The following is a 12,250-nucleotide window of genomic DNA, read 5'->3' on the forward strand; positions in this document are numbered from 1 at the left end:
ATCTCACATTAATAGCATTGACACAGTAATTCACCTCATAGAGTGGCTCTTAATAGAGCAGACCAGAGTTTCCTATAGAACAAATTGCTGCCAGTCCACATGTCCTGGAAGATTTCAATGTCCCAGACCAATGGGAGTCATTCCGGTCAAATACTATTTGTTTATTGAGCTTAAAAACAATTGATGGGCAGACTTTATAAAGAATTAATTCATGAAGGCATGTTGATTTATAATATATCTTTTTATTGAATATTTAAAATGAAATAAATCCTGTCAGTTAAGACTGTTTTAAAAATAAATGAATACGCATATTACTACTTGAAATCAAATAATTTCCGTTGGTGAACAATAAGTAACAAGTGCAGATGCTTTAATTAACATTTCACTCCCATAAAATAAAAAAGAAATAAATATGGCAAGTAGGTCTAATTAAATAATAAAGTTAATGGTGTTCTATGTCTCATTGGCATATTTTACAACACAATGGATATTAACCATCTGCTTTGGGTCGGAACTAAAACCAAAAAGCGGCACATCGTAACGTAGCATCAATCTGTTTTTTTTTTATTCCCATAACTACTGTACTTATACTCAAACTTATGGAAAAATAAATTTGGAAAAGGCTTTGAACAAAAGTGCGAGCTAAATGGCGTAATGCAGTCTAACTGTTGTATGTTTTAAACTTGATAAAAACACATTTTGGAAGGAATTATTGGTCACAATTCACAAATACATATAATGCAATAAATACAAATGGTAAAAGATCAATACAACAGTCTTCAAATCTTTATTAAGGTTTAAAAAAATCTGACAAATGTATTTCTAAATCCACAAATAATGTATTGTGTTGTGGAAACCATTTTACAAATTAATGTAACTGAGCTGAATGAACAGGGGGAAAAAAAGTATGCTGAGGCACGTTTTGCTGTCATTTCTGGTCGCACTGCTTCTGTCCTCTCTTCTTCTGCTCTCGGGTGAAGATAACGTTTTACTCGAGCCCAAAAGTCCATTTTATTTATTGTTGTGTGGTTCTCTTTTATTTGTTTTGTTTATTTAGGATAGTTTAATATTTGTTTACATTACAATGTCTGAATATTATTAATGCAAGTTTATTACTCTTTGAAAGGTTGTACTTGCATTATAATGCCATTATATTATCATTAAATCAGTGGCAAAAAAAATAAATGACAGTATAATTTATTCAATCATTTCTGGGACAATATATCATCCAAGAAAAGTAGTGATCCTGACAGGCCTATGCATACTATGATATTTCAAAGGGTGTTGTATGCAATCCTGGTATTTTTTACATACTATTATATCCTAAAAATGTTCACGTCAGTTAGATGTATGGAATGGTATGCTAGCCATTATTAACACAGCTCAAGTTCCCTCCCTGTGTCCCAAATCAGGCCCGTGAGCCCTCGTCCTCATTTTGGAGTGACACTCAATAATATGTGGAAGGAAAGTGTCATGGCGGGACAAGGTGGACACTTGGTGGAGAAGGGCCGAGGGTGGAGGCGATCCAAATATTTGTTCAAATACATTTGGGATTCACTTCACACTCCTCCATTTCCACATCCCTTTTTTAAACTAAAAAAGAAGTCATGGTCATTTACTGTAAAATCATTTCAAAATACCCAAACACTAAATACTCCCCCATTCGTTTACTGGCTTCCCATTTCTGCTTAAAATTTAAGTCACTCCTACAAGGCCGTCCATCGAGCTGCTCCTCCATATATTCTATCACTGGTCAGGTTCCACACTCCTCCACCCTTGCAGGCCACTTCGCTCCTCCAACGCTATGTGATCTCAAGGGTCGTTCATCTCAGTCCCGACTGTTCTAATCCCTGCCGCCCCAATGGTGGAAGGAGCTCCCTTGGTGCTCAAAAGGGCTGAATCACTCCACATCTTCCGTTGCAGACTCAAGACCCATCTCTTCAGACTACACTTGGACCTGTCTACCCCATGAGCATTTTCTTTCTCTTTACTGTCTAACATACTTTCATTGCAAAAACATCTCTCTCCAACTCTACTATAACTGCTAGTTTATAGATACTATTAGGCTGTGACTGTGATGTACAGTTGGTTTGATACATGACAAATGTACTTAATGTAAGTTGCTTTGGGCAAAAGCATCTACTAAATGACAATGTAAATAGGAGATTAACATCAGCCATGTAGGCTGGTGTTGATATATTCTTTGTGTGGTTACCAAAGAAAAACTTATCTGCACACTGCAGGTTTTTGATGTGTTTGCCAGCTGTGACTCTGACTTCCTTCCTTTCCCTCAGATGATTGGAGTGACAAGAACATGTACGTACGTCCAGGAACATTCAGTCGTCGACCCAAAGCAGAAAACCTTTGAGCTGAAATCTACAAACGTGAGTTTAAGGGACTTGCCATGATTCATGCTTATAATTTAATTATACAATATTGACCACTAGACAACTAGTCAGTAGTTATAATTTTAGACTTAATATGATAAATAATGCTGATGCGCTTTTCTTGTGTCTATATAGATTTCCTTCACCAACATGGTATCTGTGGACGAGAAGCTGACGTACAAACCACATCCACAGGATCCTGAAAAGTAAGTGACTTTGTTTGTTCGGCGTTATTTAAGAGTTATGACTCTGTATTGATATTGAAAAGCATCCATTTTAATGTTTGTTTGTTTGTGTGTGTTCCAGGACCGTGTTGATCCAGGAAGCTCTGATCAGTGTGAAAGGCATCAGTCTGAGCAGCTACCTAGAAGGCATGATGGCAAAGACCATCTCTGTCAACGCCAACAAGGTAGCCTTCACATCCAACTCACAGATTCTCTCAAGTTGAGCTGCTTTCCGTCTTCTCTTTCTGTTTGTTCACATCATGATCAGCCACAGTGTATAGTGTCTCTGATTTGATAAACTGTTGAATTTGATCGATGGTGCCAAATTTCCATAAATACATTTCTGTGTAGCAACAATCTTGCTTGGGGTTGAACACATTTTTGTGTTTGAATAATTGTCGCCTTGGACAAAAGCGTCTGCTAAATGATGATGTCAAAATATGGCAACTGTTACTTTTACAATCGATTCATAATAAAACAAGGAAATGTAATTGATCAGTCTGTGGATGTTCATCACGGTGAGGAGCGGCGTGTCGTTTGTACCATCTAACTCTGTGTCTGCCGCAGGGTCGGGAGGCCATGGAGTGGGTCATCAGGCGATTAAACACTGAAATTGAGGAGTTGGCGGCGACGGCTCGCGGTACGATGCGCGTTCCCATGGTGGCGGCCGTTGCAGACAAATGACGACCGCCCCTCTTCCAGCGCAAGCAGTCCTTAACCAATGGACCTCTTCTGACAGTTTTTTTTACCCCTCAAAGTTGGAACCTCATTTCTTTCTCTCTGTGTCTGTGTCTGTGTGTGTCTGTGTGTGTCTGTGTGTGTCTGTGTGTGTCTGTGTGTGTCTGTGTGTGTGTGTGTGTGTGTGTGTGTGTGTGTGTGTGTCTGTCTTACCTCTTGCTGACGTTTCCCCTCGCTGGGTTTTGCTGACGTTTCCCCTCGCTGGGTTACAACACTCACAGCAGAGAGAGGAATGGAGGGAGCGACGACAATGATTGGGATTTCTATTTTTGTATACTGCGTTTTAAATTCACAGTGCCTAAAACACCATGACGTCAAGTCCCCCCCCCCCATCCCTCTTTCTGTAGTGTTGACTTTTAACACGCTCCATGGCTGCAGAAAACTGATGAACTAGTGAATTATGTGATAGCATCCCCAAAGAAGCCACAAAGTTCTCCGATGTCATTCAGATTTGTCTGTAAACAACTTTGATATTGAGCAATCTGATTGTTACAACTGTGAACTCTACCCCTACTGCACAAAGTATATATGACTGTTGACTGTTATCTACACTCATAAAAACAGCATTGATTTGGTAGGAAGCCCTTTTAATGCTCTGACTATCTGGAAGATGGCTGTCTTTTATATTTTGTCAAGTCTGTTCTCTTGTGTTGGTGACGTGGTGTACAATTACATTGTTACATATACAAAAAAAGCATACTTGAATATTTAGTTTAACTTATCAAAATGGATGCTTGTTTTTAAAATACGCTTGTGACAGAAAGCACAAGTCTTATGTTTGAACGGCGCAGAAATGTGACTTGCGAACGCAAGCTCTGAGTAACGTGCTGACTCTTGTTTTGATTTCATTTCAACCATGTTCAACATGGTCATAGGCCGAGCTTCCCAGTGTTGTTGTGTTCAAAACCATTAACAGTTTGTGTGACAAACCGTCAGTCGTTAACAGTTATGAAAGTTATATTTTAAACTTGGCTCTTAAATGCACTTAAGCTTGGATGCTTTGCAAGCATTAGTTTAGTGTCTTCGCTACTTTACGTTGGTTATGCCACGAAAGATTGTCTGGTGCTACAATGTTGATCTTTTTAGTCTCACAATTGCCTTGTTGTGTGAAGATCATATTGATTCTATTTTACCCTAACCTTTTTCTGTCCTCCCCTCGTGAGGCTGTGAAGAGTTGAGGATTTAGCAAATTCTGGAACCCAAGACCATATCTGTTGAACCGGATGATATCCATGCAGTCTCTTGTTTCATGAATGTAGTGTTATGCTATACAGAACATAAAATAACAATGGTGGTACATGAGTATATATATTTATATTGGTGGTGTAACACACACATTCCAAGAATATCAAAAAATAACCGAAGAAAGTGCACACGCTGAAATTATGAATAAAAATTATAATAATAAAGAGATAACATTTCTCCATGAACTGGTGGTGTTTGTTTGACTTGAGCAATCTTTAGGAATCCCTGGAGGAAGTGTCTAGTGTTTGGGAAATACTTGACTTTCAGAAGAACTTCGGTCTGGGTGGAACATTGTTTCCTTTATACCTTTATATCAACACCATGGCACCAAAATATACAAATGTTTGAGTACATTTAATGTCAAAGTATTTCAAATACTTTTACTTTCATCTGAGTGGTGTTTGTTTTCTAATACACGGTCCAAGTGTCTTACTCCTGTGTGGAAGGTTCATTTTGATGTGTCTCCACCAGAGGGTGGAGCAGCCAGTGTATCTAATCCTGTCTACAGTGATCTCGTCTCAGTAAACCTCTGGAGCAGAATTACTATTCACAGTTCTCTGCTTAGTAAGTCTCTCTAAGAAATCAAATTGAGAGAGGCCTATAGTACACATTGAAGCCATGACGAAGCTTTTTTTTTTGCATAATCCTTAATGTATAATTTCCTCTAGTTCATCTCACTGTAGAGTCAACATGTGCTGTATTCAATCATATGAAGTTATTTTATTTTTATTTAAAATTTATTTTATAATATCTTGTTGCTGTTTATATTTTAGATTCATTGTTTAATGTATTTCTTTAGAAATAAGAAACAAACTATGCTGCTTCATCAGAATGGTTATGGAGATTAAGTCAAACTCCACCATGCCTCCGCACATGAATACTGCTCTCATTTTGGTTTTTCTTAAATCCAATAAGACCCAACCCTCACCTCCATTTATAGACCCATACGCCTAATTAATTGTGATTTCAAGATCATTAGTAAAACACTAACCAACAGAATTTAATAAGTAATTCTGTTGTAAAAGTAAGTAATACCCAGGCCAAGCAGGCCTTGTCAAGGGCAGACATGCATTCAGCAATATGCGTTGTTTATTCAGTCTGATAAGCATATCTAAAAGGAACATCTTAAAAACTGTTATTGCTTCTTTAGATGCCGAAAAAGCTTACAGAGTTAATTGAACGTATCTCTTCTCCACCCTCAACAAATTTGGCTTTGGAGAGTTACTCATTCAATGGATCAAAATTCTGTATAACTCACCATCTGCTTCTGGCATCACCAATGGTTACAATTCACAGCATTTCACTCTACAACGTGGCACGAGACAAGGATGTCCGCTCTCCCTTTACTTTTCACCACCTTTATTGAACCCCTCCTGGTGGCCATCCTTCATAACAGTAATATCATTGGCATACAAACAGGAAACTGTTCACAAAATCACTTTATATGCCGATGATATTTTGTTATATTTACGGAACCCAATATCATCCCTACCGGAAGTGTTCAAACTTAAATCAAAATTTTCAGTCATATCAGTAGTCTATTCAATAAACTGGACTAAAACCACAGTTTTACCACTTAGTTGGGAAGACTGGAATGCTGTAACCTAGAAACTTCCCTTAACCATCACAGGCAACAGTCAACATTAGATACCTTGCTATTGATATATCCACCAATCTGCCATATTTGTTTACCCTTAACTTTACTCCATTGCTCAAATCCATTGAAGAAGACCTCACTCGATGGAACAACCTACCCATCTCACTAATTGGTAGAATAGCAGCAGTAAAAATGAATATACGACCAAAAATATATATATATTTTCAGTGACACCAGTCCAACCAACAGTAAATTGGTAATACTCTAGACCTGGGGTGGGCAAACTACGGTGTTGTTTAATCCGGCCCACGAGGCATTTACATAAACAACAATCCTATTATACATTCATTTCACTGTTTTTTTCATGTAATACTTAATGGTACCACCAGATAGCGCATTGCCAGGCCTTCTCTGATGTCAAGTCACTCTTCTTCACTTTACCCAATTGTCACGTAAGTGTCACCCATAACAAAATGAGCGGACACAAAAAAGCGCAAAATTGACACGGAGTGTCAGGTTTTCAACAAAGATTGGATTGCAAAATATTTTGGATATAATGGCTCATTTTTGAAGTTAATGGGGAAAGCCGATGATTTTCTCGAGCTGAAAGACGCACACTACACTGGTTTTGTGATTTGTGGTTCGCTGTGGACATACTGGCACACATGAATGAGCTGGACGTGAAGCTACAAAGGAAAGATCCGTTTGTATACGACATGTATTCAAACGCGAAAGCCTTCAAGATAAAATTGACTTTGTTTCCTAAACAAATGACAAACAAATCATTTGCGCCTTTCTCCACGCTAGCGCCGCTGAAAGAAGCCCCCCAACATGCAAGCAAATACAGTAAATCACTGAATGACCTGCACGGAGAATTCTGCTGTCGATTCTCTGATTTTGAAAAGTTTGAGAAGTCACTTCAGCTGGTGTCATGAATTACAGGAATTACAGTTGGAGCTGAGTGATCTCCAGTCTGACTCTGTCCTAAAGGAGAAGTTCAACTCCGTCAAACTGGATACGTTTTATGCTTCACGGAATGAGACAAAGTTTTCAAACATTCGACAGTTGGCACAGAAGATGCTGGTGTTAGTTGGTTCTACCTGTGTGTGTGAACAGACGTTCAGTGTGATGAACATAAACAAAACACGCCACAGAGCCCGGCTTACTGATTAACACCATAGTTCTGTCCCATGAATTTCCACAACGAAAATGGCACCAGATTTGACCAGCAACACTGTTTTCATTAAATCCATCAATAATGAGATGTTGTATTTTTTATTTAAAAATGAATTTATTGATTAAAAAATGGGATAAGAGGAAACAGATTTCCCACTTTATGCTTGCAACTTTTTACCTAATCTACTAATGGTCTTTACATTTAGCAGACGCTTTTATCCAAAGCGACTTACAATTATTCAAACACTGACGGACGCAGCCATCAGGAGCAATGAGGGGTTAAGTGTCTTGCTCAAGGAGCTACAGCATGCTAGCAGGAGGAGCCTGGGATCAAACCAGCAACCTTTAGATTACTCGATGACCAGCTCTACCTCCTGAGCTACCATCCCCACATGCTCTGGCCCACCGGTCAGTTTTAAAAACTAAATGTGGCCTCGAGCCAAAAAGTTTGCCCACCCCTGCTCTAGACTTTAATCAATAAATTATATTGGAAACACAAGAAACTAAGAATTAAACTAGCAAAACTACAGAAAAGCAAAGACTGTGGAGGCCTTGCAGCCCCAAACTTCAGATACTACTTTTTAGCGAACCATCTTCAATTTATAATTAAATGGTTTCAAACAGAGCAACAATTAGGCCATAGATGGCAAGACATCAAACAAACAGAATGTCAGGATTTACCAGTGTCTAATCTCCCATTCCTTACTGAATCAATAAAGAAATAATTTGCATTGCAATGACTGTCAGCCTGGTGGAGATTCCTCAAACTCAGTGGTTGCACTATCTCTGAACAAATTCATTCAAATCTGTCACAAACCTGATTTTCTGACCAATAATCTTCAGGTGTTATTATACAAGGTATTATTCATCTGGAACACATTTTTGAAGACAATTCACTTATATCTTTCCCAACCTTAATCCAAAGGTATAATATTGGTGGTCACAGTTTCCTGCAGTTCCTTCAACTACAGCAGTCTCTAAAAGTAAAACTCAAATAAACCTACAACCACCTCTGATGATTGAACATCTCACCCATGTAGCTAATTTAAGAAATTCATTTCCCAGGTATACAAACTTTTATTAAAATCAGATGACACTTTGTCTTTACCTACAATGAAATGGGAAAGAGAACCTTGCTGTTCCCACCGATATAAAACCGTGGAAGCTTATTTGCATCAACACCTTTTCTATAACCCGCAATTCCAAAATGCAACTCATCCAATACAAGATTTTGCGTTGGTGGGCGTGGGGACCCTGTTGGCTCGTCTGCAGGGCGGGCGGTTTGGTTGAGGTGTCTCAGGCTCTGTGGTCCGTGCCTGGCGTTTGCGGCCCGAGTTCTTCACCTGCGGCTGTTTCTTGTGCATGTGGGGGTGGGTTGTATGTGTGCGCCACAGGGGATCAGGGTCGCTTCACACTCTATGGAACTGGTTTATGCTCCTTGGGGCTGTGCCTGGTGTTGCTCCACAGGCTCCTGGCTTCTCTTGGGGCTGGGGGGGGTCTTCTGTGGCTGCAGGGCAGGGTGCTCGGAGCTTTCCTGTGGTGGTGGAGTGTCTATACGGCTGCGGGACTCAGGGGTGGCTTCAGGACCTTTTCTGCTGTTTGGAGGCGCTTCAATATTATGCCGCCCTCATACACCAGAACTAATTGGGACAAGTCCCGTACACTCACAGATGGACACATCGCACACACACACACACACACATGCACACACCACAAGCACCTGTTTTGAACACACACCCAAACACCCTCCTGGTTACATTCCTCCCCTTTCCTCCCTCATTTACTGCCATAACTATGACAGGAAGAGGCCACGTGCCAAATTGCTGTTCCAATTTTCCTGGAGTTAATTAACTCTGTTTTGTTGATACATGTTGTCGTCTGATGTTTCTATTTTCATGTTTTTGCATGTACATGTTTGGTTCTATGTTTATTCGTCTCACCCGAAGTGATTCTCCCCTTTTTGGAGTAGTGATTAGTTGTTTATAGACCAAAACATGGTAAGATTGTTCTCCAAAGAGGGGGATTGGTGGTGGTTCTGTGGAACAAAAAGCTGTGCTCTTGTCATCCCACAGGTCGTCCACAAGACAAGATTCAAGATGAAAGACGTTTATTTTGTCATTTTCAAAATTTCCAAATCCAGAATGATGCGATGAAACTGGAACTTTGAGCTACAGAGAGTTTATTGGACGGTTTGAGAATCTAACAAAAAAATTAAAAACTTTATACGTCGACGTAGTGAGTCCTAAGCTGCGTGTCTCATCTGGCAGACATTTCACCCAGGAGTCAGCCGAAACTTTTTTTCCTCGTTACTTTGTTACAAGCGACACACCCCCCTTTGCGGGGCGGTCCCTCCTTTGTTATTTCCCATCCCTCGAGTATCTAGTTTCAGACTCCCCGCTGTGTGTACCCGCCAGATTAACCGTTTCAGTGCCGGTTTCTAACTTGTTGCGTATTTACACCCAGTGTCTTTATACATGTTTTAATTTTGATCAAAAAATGATCAATGAAACTGTATTTCATAATTACCCACAATATGAATGATAGTAATGTACATAAATAAATCAATGTAATGTATACTGTAGTATACACATAGTAGTTTCTCACAATTTGTCACAGACATATACATACGGTCATACATATACGTAGTGAAATGTCTTCTCAACGCACCCGGAGATTATGCACAATAAGTTCTAAACCAAAAATAATAGCTGACCTAATTTCTACCAAGCTAACTAACTGAAACTAACTGATTGCTAAAATGTAATGCAGTTGGTGAATAGAATTTAAAAAATGAAAATAAAAAGAAAATCAGACTCAAAAAAGTAATACAGAGTGGGGGTACGAAATAGAAGTAAAGGGAATAGAGTTATGTATATGGGATAAGCTATTTGTATATACAGATATGTGCAGTAAAGTTGCATGTGAATATATTGCGGTAGTGTATGTGGAGGTATACAACAGTTATAACAGGTACAAACAGTACAGAAAGGCAGTGGGGCCTATGTGAGTGTCTCAGTGAGGACCCCTGGTGAAGTCAGCATTCAGTTCTAATGGCTTGCGGGAAGAAACTCCGTCTCAATCTCTGTTCTCGCTGTATGACTGCGGAGGCGCTTGCCCGACCGCAGCAGCTGGAACAGTCCGTTGTTGGGGTGGTGAAGATCCTTCATGATCCTGCGGGCTCTGCTACTACACCTCCTGGTGTATAACTCCTGCAAGAGGGGGAGGGTAGTTCCAGTGGTACGTTCAGCTGAACGCACCACCCTCTGCAGGGCCCGCCTGTCCCTAGCAGTACAGCTCCCAAACCAGGCAGTGATGTTGCCTGTCAGGATGCTCTCCACTGCTCCAGTGTAGAAGGACTTGAGGATCCTCACCAAGACCCTGAATTTCTTCAACTGCCTGAGGTGGTAAAGACGCTGCCTCACCTTTTTTCACCAGAGTGTCTGTGTGTAGTCCATGTTAAATCCTCTGTGATGTGGACTCCCAAGTACTTGAAGCTGCTCACCCTGTTGACAGAAGCCCCATTAATCAGCAACGGTGCATGGGTCCTTGGCTGTAATCCTCTCCTAAAGTCCACAATCAGCTCCTGAGTTTTGCTGACGCTCAGGAAGAGGCTGTTGTTCTGGCACCAGAGTGACAGGTCAGCCACCTCTTCGCGGTAGGCCTTCACACCGTCGTCGTTGATCAGGCCCACCACGACGGTGTCGTCAGCAAACTTGATGATGGTGTTGGAGCTGGACCTGGCCACACAGTCATGTGTGTACAGGGAGTACAGTAGGGGGCTGAGGACGCAGCCCTGGGAGGGGGGTCCTGTATTCAGGGTGAGGGTGTTCGATGTCTGCCTGCCAATCATAACCACCTGAGGCCTGGCTGTGAGGAAGGCCAGGATTCAGGCACACAGCAGAGTGTTCAGTCCTAGCTCCCGCAGCTTGACAGCCAGTCTGGTGGGGACTATGGTGTTGAAAGCTGAACTGTAATCGATGAACAGCAATCTCACATAGGCCCCCTTCTGGCCATCCAGGTGCGTGAGCGTGGTGTGCAGTACCTGGGAGACCGCATCGTCCATGGATCCGTTCGGCCGGTACGCAAACTGCAGCGGGTCCAAGGTGCGGGGGAGGGAGGCGCAGATGAAATCCTTAATCAGCCTCTCGAAGCACTTCATGAAAACCGAGGTGAGGGCCGACGGACAGTTGTCATTCCTGCAGGCTGGAGAGGCGATCTTTAGGACAGGGATGACTGTGGACCTCCTGAAGCAGGACGGGACCACCGACTTGGCCAGGGAGGCATTGAATATCCTCGTGAACACTGGGGCTCGCTGGTTAGCACAGGTCTTCAGTACTCGCCCAGATATGCCATCTCTGCCCACGGCTTTCCTGGTGTTCACATGCATCAGAGCCCTCCTGACGTCACGCTCAGACACAAAGTGCGCGCTCATCCCCAGCGGTGTAACTCCAATTAGCTGGTGAGCTAGCGGTGTTGCTGCCAAACTCAAACCGCGTAAAAAAGGAGTTCAGTTTGTTGGCAAGGGAGGCGTCCACACTTGTGGCTGGGGAGGAGCTGCTGTTGTAGTTCACAATAGTCCGCAGCCCCTGCCACAAGTGTCTGGTGTCCATTGCTCCATCTGTCACTCCATCTGTCTCTATACATCCATTTAGTGTCCTTCACCGCCCTCTGCGAATTGTACGACGCCGCTTTGTAAATGTCCATATTTCCGGATACAAGACCGTCGTTTGACCGTGCAAGCATTTAGAGCGCCGCGGATGAATTTATCGACCCACGGTTTCTGGTTAGGAAATATCCGAACTTTCGCCATGGGAACGATGCTGTCCGCTACCGTAGCTATGAAGCTCGTAGCTACTTCCGTAAACTCGCTGACGTCACTGGAA

The 12,250-nt window shown here is 41.7% G+C and overlaps 1 protein-coding gene across 1 annotated transcript in view; it reads left to right on the forward strand.

The window, feature by feature from the left end:
- The window catches only part of LOC307241060 (PRELI domain containing protein 3B-like), a 4,741-nt gene extending 1,216 nt beyond the window's left edge, over window positions 1–3,525 (forward strand). Inside the window, exons 3-6 of the mRNA XM_080015026.1 lie at window positions 2,295–2,384; window positions 2,523–2,593; window positions 2,694–2,796; window positions 3,179–3,525. Coding sequence (XP_079871152.1) covers window positions 2,295–2,384; window positions 2,523–2,593; window positions 2,694–2,796; window positions 3,179–3,295 — 381 coding nt within the window. The 3' untranslated portion in view covers window positions 3,296–3,525. The remainder of the gene's footprint in view (window positions 1–2,294; window positions 2,385–2,522; window positions 2,594–2,693; window positions 2,797–3,178) is intronic.
- The last annotated feature ends 8,725 nt before the right edge of the window (window positions 3,526–12,250 follow it).

Source organism: Zeus faber (assembly GCF_960531495.2).
Source record: "Zeus faber genome assembly, chromosome: 15".
Taxonomy (NCBI): domain Eukaryota; kingdom Metazoa; phylum Chordata; class Actinopteri; order Zeiformes; family Zeidae; genus Zeus; species Zeus faber.